This window comes from Nicotiana tomentosiformis, chromosome 5 (assembly GCF_000390325.3).
Source record: "Nicotiana tomentosiformis chromosome 5, ASM39032v3, whole genome shotgun sequence".
Classification (NCBI taxonomy): domain Eukaryota; kingdom Viridiplantae; phylum Streptophyta; class Magnoliopsida; order Solanales; family Solanaceae; genus Nicotiana; species Nicotiana tomentosiformis.
This window is the reverse complement of record NC_090816.1, coordinates 62,806,768-62,829,340: the sequence shown is the minus strand read 5'-3', so window position 1 is coordinate 62,829,340 and position 22,573 is coordinate 62,806,768. Positions and strand designations below refer to the sequence as shown.

The 22,573-nt window shown below is 40.2% G+C and overlaps 1 protein-coding gene across 1 annotated transcript in view; it reads left to right on the top strand.

Moving 5' to 3' along the window:
• The first annotated feature begins 2,365 nt into the window (after positions 1–2,365).
• LOC104115491 (AP3-complex subunit beta-A) overlaps positions 2,366–22,573 on the top strand; it is a 32,958-nt gene continuing 12,750 nt past the window's right edge. Inside the window, exons 1-7 of the mRNA XM_009626144.4 lie at positions 2,366–2,686; positions 2,897–2,973; positions 6,508–6,757; positions 7,246–7,857; positions 9,108–9,281; positions 10,695–10,821; positions 10,949–11,058. Coding sequence (XP_009624439.1) covers positions 2,471–2,686; positions 2,897–2,973; positions 6,508–6,757; positions 7,246–7,857; positions 9,108–9,281; positions 10,695–10,821; positions 10,949–11,058 — 1,566 coding nt within the window. The 5' untranslated portion in view covers positions 2,366–2,470. The remainder of the gene's footprint in view (positions 2,687–2,896; positions 2,974–6,507; positions 6,758–7,245; positions 7,858–9,107; positions 9,282–10,694; positions 10,822–10,948; positions 11,059–22,573) is intronic.

Below are 22,573 nucleotides of genomic sequence, written 5' to 3'. Positions count from 1 at the left end.
AATATAAACAATAGGAAACTATTTTGAATAATAAAGTTATGACCTTTTCAAAGAAATAAAGAGTCAACACGGGCCCGCATCTCGAAACCTGACCAAAATTATAAAATCCGAACACCAATTCAATAACTAGTCCAACCATATAAGAATTACTCAAATCCGACCTCAAATCGCTTTTCAAATCCCCAATTTTTAGCCAAAGAAATTTCACAAATTTTTACCCAAATTTCTAACTCAAAACACTAATTAAATAATAAAAATAATAATAGATTCATGAAATATAGTCCAATCCAGGTTAAAATCACTTACACAAAGATTTCCTTGAAAAACTCTCGAAAAATCACCACAAACATAGCTCTCTAGGTCCAAAATATGAAAATGAAATTCAAATCCTCGAAGACCACTTTTTCTGTCCAGCGATCCTTGCTTCTGCACGCCTGGGGTCGCACCTTCGACGCTGCACCAGTGGAAAATTCATTGCAGGTGCGGTTCCAACTTAACTTCAAGAGTTCCGCTTCCGCAGACAATGGCTCGCACCTGCGAGCCCGCTCCTGCAGAAAAAGCGACTGGACCTGCGGTCCTGCCCAATGCCTTCCCAATTTCCACTTCTGCGATGCCCACCTCCGCATTTGCGAGTCCGCTTCTGCAGACAAATGACCGCACTTGTAGTCCCAACTGAGCAAGGCCACTTTCGCTTCTGCGGCTCAAGGGCCGCTCCTGCGGCACCGCACCTGCGATCCAAAATGCGCAGGTGCGATTGCACCAGACACATCAACCTTCAGCAATCACACAAGATTCAAACTTGTTCCGGATTCAATCCGAATCACACCCGGGGGCTTTTTATTACATTGTTTAAATTTAATATTTATTTTACCATACTCATTCGAATAAATTTAATATTTATTTTACCATATTTATTTTACCACTGTTACTATTGAGTGTTGGCTTGCCTAGCGAACGAGTTAGCCGCTATCACGGCTCTTGTTGGGATTTTGGGTCGTGATAATTGTCTTGTGAGACCTTGTGGGGGCCTTTAATGGCAAATTATTTTTTTATGGGAGGGGACCATTCTATCGAGGAAGAAAAAGGGATTTAGAATTGGGACATATAATATGGAAGTTATGAGCTATATACCTTTGGAAGGCTGCTGCTAGCCCCCTCCCCCCCCTCCCACATATATATCGCATGTGGTATATGTAATTTGATTTTATATTCTTTTTAATGTTATTTTGATTCTTTCAAGTTGCATTTTACGTTAATGTTGGTTCCCTGTGAGTTATGAAATGGTCCTCGTCTAGTCACGTTTCTTTGGGTGTGTTTGGTATGAAGGAAAATATTTTCAATAAAAAAAGTTCTCCTAGAAAATATTTTCATGGAGATGAGTGGTTTTATCACTTATTTTTCCTTGTTTGGATGGTGAGTAAAAAACTTTTTCCGAAAATTATTTTCTAGTGTTTGGTTTAAAGAGTAGAAAATATTTTTTATGCTACTCTTCTCACCCTCTCCCCCCAAGTCCCATGTTTCTTATGCTCTCCCTCCTCCCTCCCCCCAAATACTCAACGATTTCAGAACTTTATTTTCTTTAAGAATTTAATTATTCTTCTAAAAATTCACACAAACCCAAATGAACTAATGTGCTGCTTTACTTTTTTTATGCATAAACTACGTTGAAATCTAAATATGTTTAAGCAATAATTTGGGATAAAAATATTTAAACAAGTCTCATCACGAACTTAGATCTTATTGTCACGTATATTATTTACAATAAAACCAATTTATAGCGGTTCAAGATAAGACAAATCTCAATGGAAGTAATAAGTAGTTTAACCTCTAACTCCTTAAGTTGTTGTTTACCGTGAAGACTCAGAGAAGGAGATAAACAAGGAAAAAAAATAGAACTAAAACAAAAAGAGAGCTACGAAGTACAAGCTAAATATGTACTATTATATTAATGTGTGTCCACGGGGTCTCGACTGGAGGCATCAATGCCAAAATCTGAGCATGGATGCCATCTACTATATATGGCTAAACCACTAAAAATTTGTACATAAAATCTATTTTTACTTGGCAAGAGGATGGTTGCCACGCATTTGCTAACATAGATACGCCTCTGGGATAGGGGTATGGGGGTGATTTGGTGGGATTTGGCGGGGATAAAGAATAGAAAATAGAGTGAGCAAGGTTGAAAGAGAGTTTTGAAAAATGTTATCCTTTCTCTTGATATGTAAAATATTTTATTTGAGTTAATGAGAATTTTTATTTTCAAAATATTTAAACTAACCATAGAAAAATTGAAAAACTATTTTTACCAAAAATGTTCACCTTCCTACCAAACACACCCTTTATCCTTTTTTCCTTTTCCTTTTAATAACTAAAAATCTCGGATAGAAGGATCTAAACCCCGGTATCAGAGTCGGAGACGGACTATTACAATTTCGAATGTCTTAGAGCTAATAGTTATCATCCCGAATAAATGTTCACACAGTTTGGCGCGACGGCTGATTCACTGAGCAAAGCCTCTACTTTGGTGTTCCGGATCGGTACGGACGCCCACCTTTATGACGATCCCGATGACGTCAACATTGCCCCCCTTCTCGACAGCAAATTTGACTCCGAGAAATGCGAAGCTCTCAAGAGATTACTCGCTCTCATTGCCCAAGGCTGCGACGTCTCCAATTTCTTCCCTCAGGTCATTTCATCTCATTTGCCAATTTCCGTAGAGTTCTTTTGGACTTTGGATGAGAATTTTTTAATTGTTATTGACAATCAAAGTTGGATGCACTGCATAAATCTGATTGCCTAATGGGATGGAGTTTTGTTTGTATTTCTTGAAGGAATGATGGAATCATTGTTTCTTGTTAGATAATTGCACTTAATGAAGTTTGTTTGACTACTACAGGTGGTGAAAAATGTGGCTTCACAATCAATGGAAGTGAAGAAGCTGGTCTACTTGTACCTCCTGCATTATGCTGAAAAGTATGATACTAATTGCATTTGTAGATAAATGACTTGCGCGTTGCTTTGCCATGTACGAAGACGCTCCCTGCAATCTGCATTGGTGGATAACTAGATCACTAAATTAAGCACTCACAATATCACATTTGGCTTATCCATATATATACTGCAACGTCATGCATCTTTTTAAACCTAGTGCTATGTAACTTATTGTAACTTGGTTTATTATTAAATAAAGCTTTATGAACAAGCAGATGAGCAGTTCGTAGTTGAACAAGCAGAAAGTTATGTCACCAAACCTACTTCTGGTGTAACATTAGGGACTCTATTCTTTATCTAATCTCACTTAGTTAGAATAAGAAAAATCAAACTTTCTGCAACTTGTTGCTGTTGCACTTGCACAGACACATGCAGGATTTTGGCGGATATTTTTGTTTTGATTTGTAAAGGTAATTTTTTGATTTCCAGTAACAAGTGTATGCTGGAAAGCATTCACAACCAAAAGTATAGCTACATCACAAATTGTTTAGAAACATCAACCATGCCATCTACATGATTTACTATAGCCAAGTTGCACCAAAAAAGATAATAAGGAAATACATCTGCATTAGTATTTTTTAACTTCCATATGGACCACTAGATTGCCACTGGTATCGAATTCCATACCTTAATTGAGTTTCTTCCCATATTTTTCCTGTGCCAGAATTGAAGGAGTTCCATTATTGATCTAGACATCGATAAACTAAAACCCAAAATACTAAAAATGAAATTTCGTAGTGGAGAAGCTGCAGTGCAATAATAAATGGTTGATGTCTTCACTTTGATCTTTACAAAGAACACATTTTGTTGCAAATGTTGAGACCACCTTTTTTAGGATATTATTTTTGGTTAAACATGCTTTCTGTGCTACCAACCAAGTGAAACATGCCACCTTAAGAGGGGGGGCTTTGTTTTTCCATGTCATTTCCATGGCTAGTTGTTGCTTGTTGCAGTAGTTCTGGGGAGGAACGGGTTTGCTGATCTGTCCTGAGAATTTCCCACAAGGAGAACCCCTCAACAGTAAGTTGTCTGGTCTGTTTTGTGGTATTTGGTAGCTATTAAGGAGTTGCAGCAGAGAAAAATAACTGTCTGTTTCCCGGTCATTGAAATTTCTTCTAAAGATGACGTTGAACCCTTGGTTTAACCAGTAATCAGAATTTCAGAAATCATTGCTAGTAGGTCTGTAGCACAGGTGTAAAGATCAGGTTGCAACTCTTTTAAGCAACAACAAAAAAAAAAAAAAAAAAAAAAATCGGCCATTTTGTACCTTCAAGTTTTTAACTCCTAGCTTTCTAGTCTTTAGCTCCCTAGTCTTTTTGTCAGTAATAAAAGATTCTTGTCTGACTTGGTTAAGTTTCTCCTTTCTTCATTGCCTTACCACAAGAAATTTCTATGTAGTTTGTCTAGTCCATTGGCTGCAGAGGAAGGGGGAATCATGACATGCTGTAGGTTGGGAGGAATTCTAGTACACTGTTGACAGTATTAGTCTGACTTCAACTGGGAGGTACTTCCCATTGGACAACCTTTTTTAACACTTCCCCGAAACCCCCTGTATAGAAGAAGCTTTAGATTTAGCTCCCAATGGTAGACCCAGGTACTTGGGCAAGAGTCCTTACGCTGCAACCAAGTGCCTCTGCAAGTTGTTGCAAGTTAATTTCCTTGTTAACTGGAAAGAGATGACTTTTGGAGTATTTAATCTATAACCCAAAGATTGCTTTGAAAATAAAAAGAATCAATATGAGATAGATGATCTATTGCAGTTCATTATCATATCACATAAGATGAAATAGCCATGTCTTCGGATTCTTGGCCCATGTGTGAACACCTTTATCCAGTTCTTTTGCCTTTCTATAAAAAGCATTTTGCTAACCTCTTCAATGACCTTAATAACGAGGGACGAGATAGGGGGTTTTCCTATCTCAGACCTTTTTGCAATGAGAAGAAACCCTGTGGATAGCCATTGATGATGATGGAGAATTTTATTGTGCAAATGCAGAAGGAAATCCATCTAATCCATTTTGTATCGAAGCGCATACACTTAAATAAGTTAAGAAGGAAACTCCAGTGAACTTTATTAAAAGCTTTCTTAGGCCTCATTTGTTTTTTTTTAAAGATTAATACGTCTGCATCCGAATACACATCTGAATATCATGACGTGCATTAAGATTAAGACATCTGAATCTGAATATTAAGATGTGTATTAAGATCTGAATGCTAAATGATTAAGACTGTTTATTTTTAACATTTGAATGTATAAAAAATAATCTTTATTTGAATAGTAATAAACATAAAATTTAAATAAAATACTAATTAATCTACTATTGTGTCAATAAAATATATATTTATTAAAATATGGTAGTTAATGGTGGTGATGGCTAACGGTGGTGCTTGTGAATGCTGACTAGAGGCGGTGGTTGGTGGTGGTTTTGGTTGATGGTGGTGGTTCTGGGTAGTAGCTAGTGGTGATTAATATGATGGCGATTATAGTTGAGGATGGTGGTGGTGGGTGGTAATAATTAATGATGGTGGATGGTGGTTGTGGTTGTGATTGAGAAAGGTAGTGGTAGTTTATAATGGTGGGCAGTGCCGGCTATGGTTGTTGATGGTGATGGGGTGGTTAGTTGTGGTAGTTGAGGTGGATGAGTTTGTGGTTATGGTTGAGAATGGTGGTGGTGGGGTAGTGAGGATGGTGGGTGATGGTTGCCAATAATGGTGGCGGTTATGATTGAGGATGGTGGTGGCTGAGTATGGAGGTGGTGGATGGCATGGTGATAATTGATAATGGTAGGCAGTAGTGGTAGCAATTAATAATGAATGTGGATGATAACATCTTAATGAAATTAAATCTTTGTTATAGATCTGAATCATGCAGACCTATTCAGGCCCATTAAGTGACTGTTAATCAAAAAAAACAAACACACTTAATGATTAAGATTTGAATGATTAAGATTCAGACTTAAAAACCAAACGCACTTAATGTCTGAGATCTGAATGACTAAGATTCAGACCTTCATTAAGTGCAAACAAATGAGGCCTTAATGTCTCGTTCGCCAAAGGCACCTTTTTTGCACTGATATTGGTGAATCTGAAGTAGCTCTGGGAAGAGTGGATTGTCTGATGTTGCTGAAGCCTGAAGCTGTCATCCCAACCTACTAAGGATAATAGACAATCAATTCTGGATGTCTCTTGACCAGGTAACCTTGCCTCTAGCTAGAGGCGGTCAGCTAGCTCTAAGTCTTCTACCAAGTTAGAGAACTCTATTATGGTTCTGCTGAGGTTATGTGCAGCTGGTTTGTGCAGATGAATATTTACGAATATAATGTGGTAAACTAAGACGATGTAAAGCTGGTTTGTGCACATGGATACTTCTATTGTATTTCTGGTTAGAGCTTTGCTTTGCTTTATGTATGCATGTGTCTGTATATTATACTTATTAACAAACAACCTTATAACCAATCTTAATGATATTAGAATAACTTGAAAAAACTTACACGTCTGTTCTTATTTATGTTTTAGGCGTCCAAATGAAGCATTGCTTTCAATAAACTGTTTCCAGAAGGATTTGGGCGATCCTAATCCATTGGTACGGGCATGGGCACTCCGTACGATGGCAGGAATTCGCCTTCATGTGATTGCACCCCTTGTTCTGGTGGCTGTGGGAAAATGTGCAAGAGATCCATCAGTGTATGTTAGGAAGTGTGCTGCTAATGCACTTCCAAAGTTGCATGATTTGCGTTTGGAGGAGAATACTAGTACTATTGAAGAGGTAAAATTTGTAGCTTTGAGGCCGGGGATGTTGGTCATAACTTAGGCTTCTTATAAAATAACCATGTCCTTGTAGCCACCATCCAGTTTTACTTATTGAGGAAAGAACTGCTCCCAATGGATAAGTTATTTATCTAAAAATCATATCAGATCTCTTGCTAAGCGAGGGTGTCTCTGGTTGTCCTAAAAAATAGAGTTGTGAAATTCAAAAATAGCTAAAGCTGTTTAACTTTAATTGCATTGAACTTTTGTCAGTGGTGCAGGGTCTTCTCTTCTCACAAAAAAAAAAGAGGAACCTTACTCAACTTAGATTTTTCACAATTTTTCCCTGTTGCCATACTTCCAGAACTAAAATGCATTCATGGCTTCAGTCATACTTGTGTGATACGAGTAAACCACAAATCCTTGCTTCAAGCAAAGCTCCTATATGAATTGAATTTCATCTTTACGACACGTGACTTCTACTGCAACTACTATTATGTTTTGTAGCTTGTTGGAATTCTTCTGAATGACAACTCTCCTGGAGTAGTTGGAGCTGCTGCTGCTGCATTTGCTTGTATCTGTCCTAATAATTTCTCTTTTATTGGGAGAAATTATAGAAGGCTGTGTGAGACTCTCCCTGATGTGGAAGAATGGGGTCAGATTGTTTTGATAGGGATCCTTATACGATATGTTATTGCTAGGCATGGGCTTGTTAAAGAATCCTTGATGGCAGCTTCCCATTCTTCAGAGAATTACAATTCAGAAAACGAATTTGAAATCAAAGAGAGCACCAATGACGTTGGCACTGTAGTTTGTGAATCTGAGATAGCAGAAATGGTATTTAGGAGTTATCTTGAAGGACCAGATAAGTATTTATCCTGCCCATGTTCCGAGAGAGCTTCTTCTGTGAAGGACTTTTCAGACTTTACGTCTGCCAAAAGTAACGATGATGTGAAGGTCCTGCTGCAGTGCACTTTACCTCTATTGTGGAGTCAAAATAGTGCAGTAGTACTTGCTGCTGCTGGGATGCACTGGATTATGGCACCAAAAGAGGAAATTAAGAGAATTGTTAAACCTTTGTTGTTTCTGTTGAGATCATCCAATGCCTCAAAATATGTGGTAATTCTTTGTCTCGCAATAATTTGAGTCAAAACTGATTCTTATTTAGCTACATGGTAATACATCTCAGGGGCCATTGAAATATTTTGCCTCGAGTGATGGACAACGAACATTGAGAAGCGGCATTTTAGTTATTTAAGTATTGACGACATGACCTTGATTCTCTGTTAACTTCTTGGACAGTTTTGGTAGGAGTTTGTCACCTGCAATGCATATGACTTCTTCTATGGAAATTCAAGCTTTGATGTTTTCAATTTAGTGGAAATTGGCATTGTAGAGTGAAAAAAATGGGAATATAAATTGCACAAGAGGTTATAACATTGTCCAGTCCTCTTAATTCTCTTGTTTGTAATACTTTAAATGTCACCTTGTGCGGTTAACTGGTCAATGGGACAAAGACATGTAGAAATAGTTTGACAATCTCAGCATCCTAATTTCACAAGTTGCTGCGGGAGTTGTATGCTCAAAAAAAAGAAGGAAAAAAAGAAAAAGAAAAAGAAAAAAAAAGAGAGAAATAAAACAATGTCATCATTGTGTTACTGGGAGAGTGCGACTTAGAGGAGAAAGGAAGAGGAATATGGGTTGGGAAGGGATGTTGACAACTCAAGGCAGAGGGGTGCACCACATAACCATCTTTTGATTTCTCACTTTTCTCGTCGTTTAGAATGAAATTTCTTGTTGAATATCCATATTGGACCACTTAATAGTAGTGACAGTCCCTTGTATAGGAAAAAAATAGTATTGATGGTCAAATTGATGCTTTCCTAAGTTCTGCCTTTAAATCAACTATGTCAATCAATTTTTTTTGCTCCAAAGTTTACTGCACAGATAAATTTAGCTGGTTCAAGTCATTTTCACATTTGAACTGGCATGCCAGCTTTTCTTTGCCTTAAATGAAGTTTATCCACAGTTTAGGTTGTGAAAAAAGTGGTTTCAAGAACTGGATTAAAACTATCCTTTGATGAAATGTTTCACAAGTTAAAGAGTTCTTGGCCATGGTTTAAGAAGATCAAATTCTCCATAAACTTACTAGCTAGTGAGATGCTTGTGGCATGTGTTCAGACCTGTAGGGGCTTATATTTAGAACTCTGTCTTCCTGAAAACACTATGACCACATTATTTTGCTACAATCAAACATTTATCTGTTAAGTAGAAATTTGTTTTATGAAAACACTACGGCCACAACTTTGCTGCCATATATAATGCATTTCCTTGTTTTTTGTCTATATGTAATGATTTGGTTGATGCAGGTACTGTGCAACATTCAAGTGTTTGCTAAAGCAATGCCTACCCTGTTTGTTTCCCATTTTGAAGACTTCTTCGTGAGCTCTACCGATCCTTATCAAGTAAAAGCTCTGAAGCTTGACATACTATCTTTAATTGCGACACATTCATCCATTTCACCTATTTTTAACGAGTTCCAGGTACATTTTCTCATCATAATTTTACCCATTTGCACAATTTTCAGAACATAATGATTCTCTTGATCTAATTATGTGAGATGCTTTATACTAGCCAATCTCAGCTTCATATGCTCAAGAATCCTTCAAAAGCACCTTTCTCTCTTTCTTTATATGCAATTAAATGTAATATTTGTTTTTTTCCATCTACAAAAAGGGAGTAATGTGTGGGTAATCGATTTTTTAATCGTTACAATTTTGTTGCTTGCATATTGGGGTTTCTAATCTCTTTACAGCGGCGTGTTAACTTTTTGTATCAGCATGATTATATTTTTTTTGGCATTTAAAGAAATTTTATTAATCATCAATTGTCTGTATAAAACAAGGGCAACCTACCAGGTTAGCCCCTCTCGTAACACCCCTACGAACAACCAAAACTCCTTAGCTACTAACTCCTAAAAAAACATCTAAATAAACGCAAACATCCTCCTAATACCCCTCACTCTGATGAATATAGCTGTCTTCAGGTCATGTAGCATTCTCTCCATACTTTTAGCTCTATTTTGATACACTTGAGTCTTCCTTTCAATCCAAATATCATAAACAGCAGTAGCAAAGCAGGTTTTGAGTAAAGTTCCTTGAGAAGTCCTCCTCTTAGCTGTCTTTTGAATCCATTGCCACTCCAAATCCCAGGGCAGAATGTTTCTTTGCCACTTCATATCTCAGAAAATTTTGCCAGAAAGATTTTGAGAAGGTGCACTCAAAACATAGGTGATGTGCAGTTTCAGGTTGGGATTTGCTTAGAACACAGCCACCATCAATACTAATACCCTATCTAAGGAGAAGATTCTTAGTTCTCAGTTTGCCCAGTAAAGCCAACCAAAGTATAAAAACCTGTTTAGGACTTGCAGCATTGTGACAAACCAGGTTCTTCCGCGGGACATTGTCAACCTTTTCTCTCAATGCTTTATAAGCAGCCTTGATATAAAATTCTCCCTTTCTGATCAGAGCAAGTCCCCAGTTTCTGCCAAATCTTTCTCATATTTAATATTTTCTTTACTATCCAAGAAGTTTGGTTTGGCACCTCCATAGTAAAGAGATTCTGCTTCTTTATATAATATGTATGTACCCAGGCAATCCATAGCTTCTCTTTGTGCTGCCTTAGGGCCCAAAGAAGCTTACATATAGCAGCCTGATTCCATAGAATATTAAGGCCCCCCTGCTCCTTTAGGCAAACAGACCCTTTCCTATGTAACCAAGGCCCTTCTAGAGATGGTAGCCTTACCTGTCCACAAGTAGCTTCTACAAGCTGCTTCATTTAACTTGATAACCTTTTGAGGAAGTAAAAATAGCTTCTACAGCATGATTATATTCTTTTTCTCTTTGTTGTCGTGGATTTGGTCATGCATGTGGGTGCTAATGTTAGTGAATTTCTAGGATTATATTAAAGATCCATACAGAAGGTTTGCTGCAGATGCTGTTGCTGCCATTGGTTTATGTGCCGAACGACTTCCAAATATAGCAAGCACATGTTTGGAAGGGCTATTGATTTTGACTTCATCTGGTAAAGCATCTTCTGTCTATGGAATACTGGGAATCTATAGGAGAGTTTTTTTTTTTTGGGTAATTCTGAGCATCATTATTTCTTTATTTATTTAGTTTCAGTTCTTTAAGTGATCATGGACATGCAGAAATTTCAGATGTGGACATAGCATCAACGGATGAAGAAGCAGTTATTCTGATTCAAGCAATAAATTCCATCAAAACAATCATAAAACATGAACCCTCAAGTCATGACAAAGTGAGTTGCTTTACTAACTCATCAAATTTACGCATTTTGCAATTTTTAGCCAGTTGCTATGATTTTGTTTTAGCTGTTAACTAATGCATGATATCAGATATCTTTCAAGGGATTTGTAATGTTAAAGGACAGTCTTTTTGGGAATTTTGCTGGTCTAATTTTTTTATCAAGTAATAAAATTTTATTAACAAATGGGCACAAAAGACCCGTACACAAGAAGTATACCAAAAAGTAGACGAACCTACAAATTAATATGATTTTCTACGAATGACACCCAATCATCTATACCTACAGGTAACTGATGAGTACACCAAAAAGAAATACGGGATAAAAGGCTATTCCTCAAATGAGCAAAATCTTTCTCTATTCTATCAAAGACTCTCCTATTTCTCTCCCTCCAGACAATCCACATAAGTGCTTATGAAACGACATCCCATGCTCTTCGCCTTCTTTTCGGACTACCAAAAGCCCAGCTGAATAGAACATCTTTGATAGTGCTTGGCATTACCAATCAAAACCAAACCAACTCAATATTTCATATGTAATGTTTCTTTTATTGTCACGACCCAAAATCTCACTAGAGTCGTGCCTGTCAGCGCTTGCTAGGCAAGCCAATAGCAAATATGCGGAAATAAACTTCGATAATGATAAGAAATAGTCTCAAAAGCGGAATGATATAAATAACTGAAGTTAAAATGTCAATACAAATGAATTCACCCCCAAAATCTGGTGTCACCGAGTGCATGGGCTCTATAGAATACTAAATAGAAAGTCTTAACAAAATACATTATTGTCCGGAAGATTGAACAGTAAGAACATAAGATAAAAGAGGGGACTTGAAGGCCTGCGAACAGAACAATAGTGCTACCTCGAAATCTCATCCAGCTCACTAGCAACTACCATGATTAACACACGAAGTGCAGAGTATAGTATGAGTATAATCGACCCCATGTACTCAATAAGTAGCAACCCTAACCTCGGGCTGAAAGCAGTGACGAGCTTGGCAAGGTCCGATGCTCACTTTCCACAGCCAACAACAACAATAACAACAGAATAATAGAATACAAAGAAAAGCAGCTCAAATAATGACCCCATGTACTCAATAAGTAGCAAGCCTAACCTCGGGCTGAAAGTAACGAGCTTGGCAAGGTCCGATGCTCACTTTCCACAGCCAACAACAACAATAACAGCAGAATAATAGAATACAAAGAAAAGCAGCTCAAATAATGACAGGCTCAGCATAACACAACAGGAGAAATAGGCATGCTTTTCAGATATAACAGTCAAGGCATCAACTTCCACAGAATTCACTTAGACATGTATTTAACAAGACAAAACTGTAATATCGAGCTCTAAACAACAAGTAGAGACATCAAATACTAATCAACATGAGAGAGAATACATCCCTATGCCTGCATGTCAGTTATACATGCCAAATCAATAAGGAATCACAATTTAAATATCAAGTATACATAATCTCAACACATTTATAGTGCCTGGCACAAAATACCCCTCAATCATACTCTCAGCACGCTCACGATGCCTGGCTCAAAGCCCATGGACCCTATCACACACACACACACACAGCACGGTGCGGGTACCTGACACAAGTCCTTCACCAAGCACATATATGACCTGTGTGCCTGCGCCCATGGTTATTACCTGACTTCGGAAAGGCGGGCCCTGGCCCAAGTGCTGATCGGATCAAAGTCAATGATCAATATCAATCAGTCCAATATGGGGCCTGGCGTATGCGTCACCTCAATATCAATACCAACACGGCTCTATGGCCCAAGATTAGTCATCAATCCGCTCAAGTCTCCATATGCTAACATCTCACAAAATCATAATTCAAAATACTATAAAAAAATACCAACGTACTACAATTCAGCTCAAACTCGTGTCACGTACAAGGACACCAACAACATGTGAAATAACATATCAAAAGGGCACAAAGATAACGATATAACACGCGGATATAATATCATGCCTGAAAAGTATGATTACGACTAAGGCAAATAGCTCAACATAGCAAAAATAGCCCCATCATGCCTCATCAAGTAAGCAAATAGTCTAGAAATGATTTCTAGCATGAATGATAGCTCACGTAGTCATACAAATGGAGAAAACATGATATCAAAGAAGCATGATAGCAAAACAAGCCATATAATGGCATAAGAACTACCCGAATCATGAATAACCACGGTGCACGCATATACGCTCGTCACCTTGGATATACGTCACCCTCAACGCATAACAAATACCATATCCTACGGGGAAATTACCCTCAAACCAAGCTTAGGCAAGATACTTACCTCATCCGGACTAGCCTTCAAACTCGAATCGCGTCAAAACCTCGATCTAGCTCTCCAATCACGCAAATCCAAGCCAAACATCATCCAAGGAAGTCAACAATGCCATAGGAAGCGATCCCAATCCATAAAACGTCGATCTTTGAATAAATTCCCAAAAGTTAACAAAAGTCAACCCGGCCCCACGTGCCCGAAATTCGAGACCAATACCAAAATCTGATGACCCATAACCTGCCGAGTCCAATTATGTAATTAGTTTCCAAAACCGGGTCCAAATCGATACTCAAGTCCCCAAAATACACTCTCTTAAAGTGTAGGCAAAAGCCCCAAATTTCCTTTCAAAATTTCAAGTTTTAGGTGTAGAAATCCAGGGGTAATCAAGATATAAAGCCAAATTCAAGTGAAAATTGCTTACTTCCAATGTAGTAGTGAAATTGCTCTTCAAATCTCCTCTTCTCTAAGTCTAGGACTCAAAACATGAAATAATGGGTAAAGTCTCGAAAAAGGCAACTTAAATACACTGCCCAACAGTACCCTACGCGATCGCGGAAGACCCCTCGCAATCGCGAAGGCCAAATAGTCCATAGCTCCAGCTGTGCTTCGTGAACACGAAGCCTCTACTGCGAACGCAATGACCTACACTGCCCAGGCTAATGCGGACGCGATGCTACCCACGCGAACGCGAAGGCCAAAGCCTTGCTTGACACCTCACTATGCGAACGCGATACCATAACGGAACACTATGTTTCTGGCCCCAACACTACACGAACGAGGCCCTTAACCGCGAACCATGAACAAAATCAGCAACACCCAAAAACACCCTACGCGATCGTGGAGCTCTTACCGCGATCACGAAGCTCATCAGGAGAGCACTAGCAATCAGTAATGCAATACAACCCAAAGTGGTCCGAAACCACTCCGAAACTTACCCGATCCCGTCCAATCATACCAACAAGTCCTAATACATTATCCAAAGGCTCCAAACAACGTAATTAAGATCAAAACCAAGAATCATTATCAAGATCTATCTCTTAAGTTCATAAACTTCCAACTTCAAACCAAGCGTCCGATTCAAGCCTAACCAATCTAGAATGAACGCGAACTTTGCACATAAGTCTCAAATGACGAAACAGACCTATTCCAATTCTCGAAACAAAAATCCGACCCCATAGCCTCAATGTCAACTCCCGGTCGAACTTATGAACTTTCCAAACTTTCAAGTTTTCAACTTTCGACAATCAGGGCCAAATCAACCTAGAAACCTCTAAATCCAAATCCGAACATATGCCTAAGTCCAAAATGACCATACGAACCTATTGGAACAATCAAAACACGATCCGAGATCGTTTACTCAAAAGTCAAACCTTGGTCAACTCTTCCAATTTAAAGCTTTCGAATTGAGAATTACTCTCCCAAATCAACTCCGAACCTCTCGAAAATCAAAACCAACCATATACGCGAGTCATAATGCATAATGTGAAGCTACTCATGGTCTCAAACCGCCGAACGAATTGCTAAAGCTCAAAACGACCTATCAAGTCGTTACATTCTCCCCTCTAAGCTCAAAACGACCAAAGTTGTCACAATCACTATAGGACTCATCATACACCTGCCCATGGGTGATCTCATGTCACCTTAAGCCACATAAGGCCATTACACAATCTGGACTGAAATTTCTTCCTTCAGCCTTAGCTTAAGAATCCATAGGACTAATTTCTAACTTCCGGAACTCCCTCTAAGATCCGATTCTTAAATGTATACACTGTATCAATCTCAGCAAGCTGTATCAAAGCATAATATACTCCCAAGATGTAACCATGCGATGTACCGCATGACTCATATGCCCATATCAATAACTTCCTACCACAATAGCTGCTCATTACCAAATCCGGTACCAATAATATATCTTATGACACATAAAATCTTGGTCCAATCCGCACAATAATACTAATGATGAAAGAAACTTGTAGAAATTCATAACCACCGGTCAAATCAATAAGTCATAGAGTTCTCTCCCTTTACAAAAACCATTGCCAAATTCTGAGCTGATTAGTGGCATTCATCTTCCAAACATACATTATACAAGTCCGATTGCACTGATTCCAGGTCTAATAACTCTGTTTCACCCCGTACAAGCTGCTCAACCGACAAGCCGCATCAATACCATCCAAAACCTTGTACGACGTGATCCGTGCGCCAACAAGCAATTGCTTAAATATGACCAGTAATGAAAAAACAACCAAAAGGAAACTATCCAACAGATACAATATTAAGAGCATAATGCTATGAATCCATCCCACAAGGGAGAAACCAAAACACACAAAACGAGCACAAGGAATCATATCTAATATAAGCGTGCAACCTGATCCACATATATCAATCCACATGGGGATACTCATCGAGCCATAATGCTCATGCTCACTAAACACTTGTGTATCAACAACAAGCACGTAAAGCGCATAAACATAACCATGGGGAGACAAATAGCATAATGCGCTACGGAAAAGGCCAAGCACGACTAAGGTGCAATAAGCAAATCAATATCTCAAGACCCATCTTGCTCAAATATCGTCACAAGGCCTAAACAGGACTACAACATGCGTGTGAATAATCAAGTAGTCTCACAATCCATCATAGCTTAAGGAAGTAACACATGGAATAGATCAACGCAGAAATAATATCCATTCCGCCCGATGACACACCCGTAGAAAATGCTGCGTTGAATGAGCGAATCCAATCAGTGTAAATTACACATTCTCATTAGGCCTACTAATGGGCCTCTAAACTGATTCGGGCCATTCCAAAATAAGTCAATAGCCTTCCAAAGTTCACAGTGATCCCATCCACGACACATACAATCAGTTGTCAAATCCTGAATACACTTCCACAGTCCGCAACCATAGGTGTAGTTCGCCTCTTAGAAATATGATCTTCAAACCGCGAGAGTACCAAAATATGATTTCTAACTCTCTCACTCAAATGACTGACACGTCGCGCATACACAATCACCCCATGGGAGATACTCCCATAACCTTCCGCACCAAGTGGCTAAACCTAGACATCAATGGCTACCAACCATGCGATTTCTATAGTACAAGCCAAGCATCCGCAATCAATATACAATGCACCTTCCGCAAGAACACACCCTTCCCAAGCGATACCGAAAACAATGCTAGCATTCTCTTAACATCAGATATTTTCCATGCTGTCTAGAACTTATAATATTCCTTTCAAAACTGAACCGCAACCTTGTCCATTCAATCCCAATAACACACAACTTATCGCATCAATCATGCTAATATGCGTAAATACGAGAATCCCCTTATCAACTCTGAATCACGAATATGATACATACTCCATCGACAAGAAACCTTACACTCAACTCAATTCAGGAGAAAATCACCACGCAACCAAATTCCCATGCTTGTAGAGAGGATAGCAACCACAAGCCGTGGTCGAAATTATCGCAAACTCTTCGGAATCTATATGCACTTAACCAAGTCAACTGAACCGAAAACCTCTAAATCACCCAAGTCACATAGACTACCAAACCCTACAGTATTACCACAAAAATACATGTAAAGCCCTATAATACCAAATGAACTGCTCGTCTCTATTACCATGCTGACCTAAGCCACTGCTAAATGAACCCAATTCCTTCAGAGTACTCATGACCCGCTTTCATGGCAATGCTACTCTTTCCAAGTATACTATGGACCTCAATCAAAATTCATCCCATGTGATCGCAAAGTGAAAACTTGTTGTCCTAAGACTCGTGAGCCACTTATTCCCTCTTATACATCCGGTAGTACCTCCAACCCAAGTACCTGTTCTGAAGGAGCCTTCTATGAATATGGAGCTGTCCTCTTCATTTCTCAAACATTGCCTCGCATAACTGATAATGATATGGAAATACTCCAAGTCTCCTCCACAAACTAACACAAATGTCAAATCTTTAGTCAACGCACAAATCTGAAAATTCTTAGATACCACATATTCAATCTTGAATCCATTAGAATCTTTTCGAGAGTCACCCACTCAGTCTTGACCTGAATACATAACCAATCATGCCGAACGATTAGTGCTCCGCTTGCACATGAATACTCCAAAAAAGAAGACAACTGCTCGAATCCTTCCCTTGCACACTACCTCCACATAAGAATATTAAACACGAGTCCTCCCATAGTCTCCATATATCACCAAGGTAAAATACAACACACACCTAGTAATTCCTTGCTCGAATCATCCTAAGGTCATCTTCCTCAAATCCCATCTAATCCACAAGTGTCCCTTTGTCCAGAATCTATAACAACACTCGACTCAGTGACCCAATCGCCGATTGTAGGCTCCCCCACTTAGCGCTAAGCCACCATCACATAATCCAAGAACCCATAGTGACTGCTCATCTTTAGCTGCCATGATCCTGCACAGTTACTTAGCTCAATTTCTCATAAGCTCATGCTACACCAACCATAATATATCCCAGATCATGAACCCAAATGCACACTCAACCTTGTGACAATCGTGCCAAGCGATTCGAACCCATTAGCATATGCACCCCACCTGGTATAAGGTATAACTCTTCTTAGAAACCTCGTAAGAAATCATGCAACCTCCAACTTCTACGCAGGAGATAGCCTACATGTGTGACCTGCCATGGTACAACTACTATGTAATCAATGACTCCTCCCGAGCCCACACTCGTCAACAAGCTGCAAAAATCTATTTCATTCCACCAATGTACAACTAGAAAACCCTTCATCACATCCCAACTGAAGACAACAAGCACACCAAGATGATAATCAAGCATTAACAATCCCTTAGTAGCTCAAGCAAACCCTTTTCATCAAATTCAAACTCTTAAAATGTAAGAAGCCGCCACCACTATGAAATGCCCTCAGTAGTCCACAATTACCCAAATAACGTCCAACATCCTCGAAATCCGTGGCAATCCTAGCACAAAATTCACAATGATATGCTCTTGCTTCATAACCATCTTCTAAAGTAACCACTCAGTCTAAAGTAACCATCTTCTAAAGTAACCACTCAGTCTCAGATGCTTATTCTCCACCTGCTGACAATCAAATACTGTGAAACTTGCCCAATAATGCGGCCTCGAATCAGGATACCTCTTGGTAACACTTGGACGAATAGAATGCAACAACTACGAGCCTCCTCAAGGATTATCTTCCTCGAATCATCAACACTGGGAATGCAAATTCCACCAGGAAGTCGCAACACATCATCCATACTAAGGACAACCTCCTTAACACTAACTCGCACACCGTGTCCCTGAGGACGAGCAAATAGAAACCATCATACTGACGATCCTTATGCGTTCAAAGAAAGATGCCGCGCAACAACACAAGCGAGAACTCTACTAAGCTCAGAAATACCTAATCTCGCAACTCTATCAACTAAAGCCTGAACATCCATAGCCCAATACCTCGCCTCCGCGGAAACAAATGCCAAATCGTGAACCGGATAATCCTTCTCATGCGGATGTTACTCCCGCAAGCTTAAGCAATCACCCTACCATTCTGTACCAACACCGCGTCAAGACCAATGCGTGAATCATCAAAATACACTGTATAGGGCCCTGAACTCACGGGCAATACCAACACTGGGGCTGCAATAAACGGAAACTCATCCGCAAAACGGCAATAGCAGTATGGCCTCATAACACGGGAAAAAGCATTCCGCATCACATTTGTATCATCATCACAATTCGCTGGTGCCCAACTGACTTCGAGTACTCATCATCGCGTACGGATGAATGGGAAGGAATCGAAGATATAGGCTTCAAGCCGAGATAAAGCCGCACGATAAGGAATCAAGAAAAGTGAAAGTTTCTAAAGCCCTATAGCCTCTCGAAGATAGGTACAGACGTCTCCGTACCGATCCGCAAGACTCTACTAGGCCTGCTCATGACACGTGAGACCTATGCAACTTAGTGCTCTGATACCAACTTGTCACAACCCAAAATCCTATTGGAGCCGTGACGACGCCTAACACCGCTTGCTAGGCAAGCCAACAACAAATATGCGGAAATAAACTTCGATAATGATAAGAAATATTCTCAAAAGCGGAATGGCATAAATAACTGAAGTTAAAATGTCAATACAAATGAATTCACCCCAAAATCTGGCGTCACCGAGTGCATGAGCTCTATAGAATACTAAATACAAAGTTTGAAAAAAATACAATACTGTCTGGAAGATTGAACAGTAAGAACATAAGATAAAAGAGGGGACTTAAAGGCCTGCGAACAGAACAACAATGCTACCTCGAAATCGCCCAGCTAATCTGGATCCAGCTCACGGGCAACTATAATGATCAGCAACACCTGAATCTGCACACGAAGTGCATAGTGTAATATGAGTACAACCGATCCCATGTACCAATAAGTAGCAAGCCTAACCTCGGGCTGAAAGCAGTGACGAGCTTGGCAAGGTCCGATGCTCACTTTCCACAGCCAACAACAACAATAACAACAGAATAATAGAATATAAAAAAAATCAGCTCAAATAATGACAGGCTCAGCTTAACACAACAGGAGGAAAAATAGGCATGCTTTTCAGATATAATAGTCAAGGCATCAACTTCCACAGAATTCACTTAGACAGGTATTTAAAAAACAAAAGTGTAATATCGAGCTCTAAACAACAAGTAGAGATATCAAATACCAATCAACATGTGGGATAATACATCTCTACATGGATATCAGTTATGCATGCCAAAGGAATCACAGTTTAAATATCAAGTATACATAATCTCAGCACATTCATAGTACCTGGCACAAAGTACCCCTCAATCATACTCTCAGCACGCTGATGATGCCTGGCTCAATGCCCATGGATTCTCACACACATACACACACTAGCAGTGTATGGGTGCCTCCCTCACCAAGCACATATATGACCCGTGTTCCTGCGCCCACGGTTATTACCTGACTCCGGAGGGGCGGGTCATGGCCCAAGCTCTTATCAGAATTAAGTCATCGATCAATATTAATCAGCCCAATATGGGGCCTGGCGTACGCATCACCTCAATATTAATACCAACACGGCTCTATTGCTAAGATCAGTCATCAATCCGCTCAAGTCTCCATATGCTAACATCTCACAGAAACATTATACAATATACCACACAGAATATACCTACGTACTACAAGGACACCAACAACATATGAGATAACATATCAAAAGTGTACAAAGACAACGATATAACACGCGGCGCATGGAAAATATGACTATGACTAAGGCAAATAGCTCAACATTTCAAAAATAGCCCCATCATGCCTCAACAAGTATGCAAACAACCTAGACATGATTTCTAGCACGAATGATAGCTCACGTAGTCATACAAATGGAGAAAACATGATATCAAAGAAGCATGATAGCAAAATAAGGCATATAATGGCCTAAGAACTACCCAAATCATGAATAACCATGGCGCACGCATATACTGGCACGGGCCGACTCCTCCAAAGCGTCAACGACACTCCAATAGCCCGTGCGGCGCCCGTAGTCCCACATGACTACAAGCCAACCTTCTCTTATCCCAGGTTTTCTAGCACGATCCTGTGCTTATATCGAAGCTTGCTTCAGAGGCTTAGCTTCTCCTGTGCCGCCGTTTGATGCCAAGGCTTCGGTCTTGTCTTGTTGACATATTCCTGTGGCGCATTTCATAAGCTGGGTCTTGACATTGCACACACCTGGGGTTTTGCTACGGACATGTTTGTCCCTCGCTTGGCACTGAGCGTCGCTCTCGCGCGCACAGTCCAATCCTCAAGCTTGACACTTGCCTTGTTCTTTGGCACGTGGCTGTGCTTCGCCCGAGTAGGGAAACCTTCAATCCTTGGCCTTTGTCATGTGCGTCTTTCATAAGATGCCTATTGTTGTCATATGGCATTGCCAAGCATAGCCCTCGCAACATATTTCCATCCCGCATAGTGCAGCCTCGCCCCACGACTGTATGTCTAGGCCTAACGTACGAGGCTCTTAAGAGTGGTGCCTCGAGTGTCCAATCGGCACAAAGGTCTTTATCCTTCCCTAAAGTAGCCTGCAGGGCCTAGTCATTCCATATGTCAAGCCTCTGGCACTAGTTGTGCGCCCAACGCTAGCCCTGAGGCGTGGCGCCGTCTATAGAGTTCCCTAACTCATGTGGATACCTTGGACACTCCTTAGAGATGCCTATGCAGGCCCTTGAGGTTCCCTCTCAAGGTTGCTCACTTGGTGTGGCTTGATTGTAGCACGCGCATGGGAGGCTGGCGGAGCATTCAACGCCTCTGCCCCCCTTATATATGCTTAAAAAGAAAAAGCCCATGTTTCCCCACTTGACATGTTTTGGCTAGAGAATCGTATCATAATGGACCTTTCTCTTTACTCCGAACTCCGAATGAGGCGCCATTTGTTCTCAATGATTTGTCTTGACTTCCTTCATACTTCCATGAAGTTTCATCCCATTCCCATATCCGAGGAAAGAAATAGCTTTCGCAAGATTCAGTTAATTACAACAATGCCACTGAACTTGGCTAAGTCAAGCCCATAGGTAAACGAACTCCAAATGACGCCAAACATGGTAAGCATATATAAGGACATATTAGGAACAAGGCCTGCAGCCGAAATCCCTATATTCCATCCATAACTTGAAAATGTGTGGTGCTGACATTCATGGCAAGCACCCGGCCGTCGCCCATAGGCTAGACCCTTTGGGCTCCTCCCAAGTCCTTGCTATACTTCCTTGGCACTCTTAGGACATGCAATACAACATGTCTAGATGGTCGTTGCCTCCCGAAAAGTCCCTTTGCCTGATGCTCCTTCTTGAAGCTCATCCTCAGCACGGTGCCGCCAACACGGCTGATGCTCGCACAACCTGCTTGGGGTGCACAACGTTACGGGCGCGGAGAGTCAACAAAAGTAGCCCGTAACATTCTGCTCCACTCAAAGTCGTCATCGTCCTCAATGACATAGCTAGCCATCTTAAGGGTTGCAATAAAAGGAAGGTGAGTCCCTCAACATCCATGCCGGACAAGTGGGCTTAGAGCCCATAGCATGGGGCAAGCTCTTGCGAGTTTGAGTGCTATGCGAGGCAGATGCCGAGCTAGCACATGGGCGTTGGCACGTGTGCCGCACCAACAACCGCTTTGGGCGAATAGGTGTTAGTGACACTCGCACAACCCGCTTGGGGCGCGCACCGTT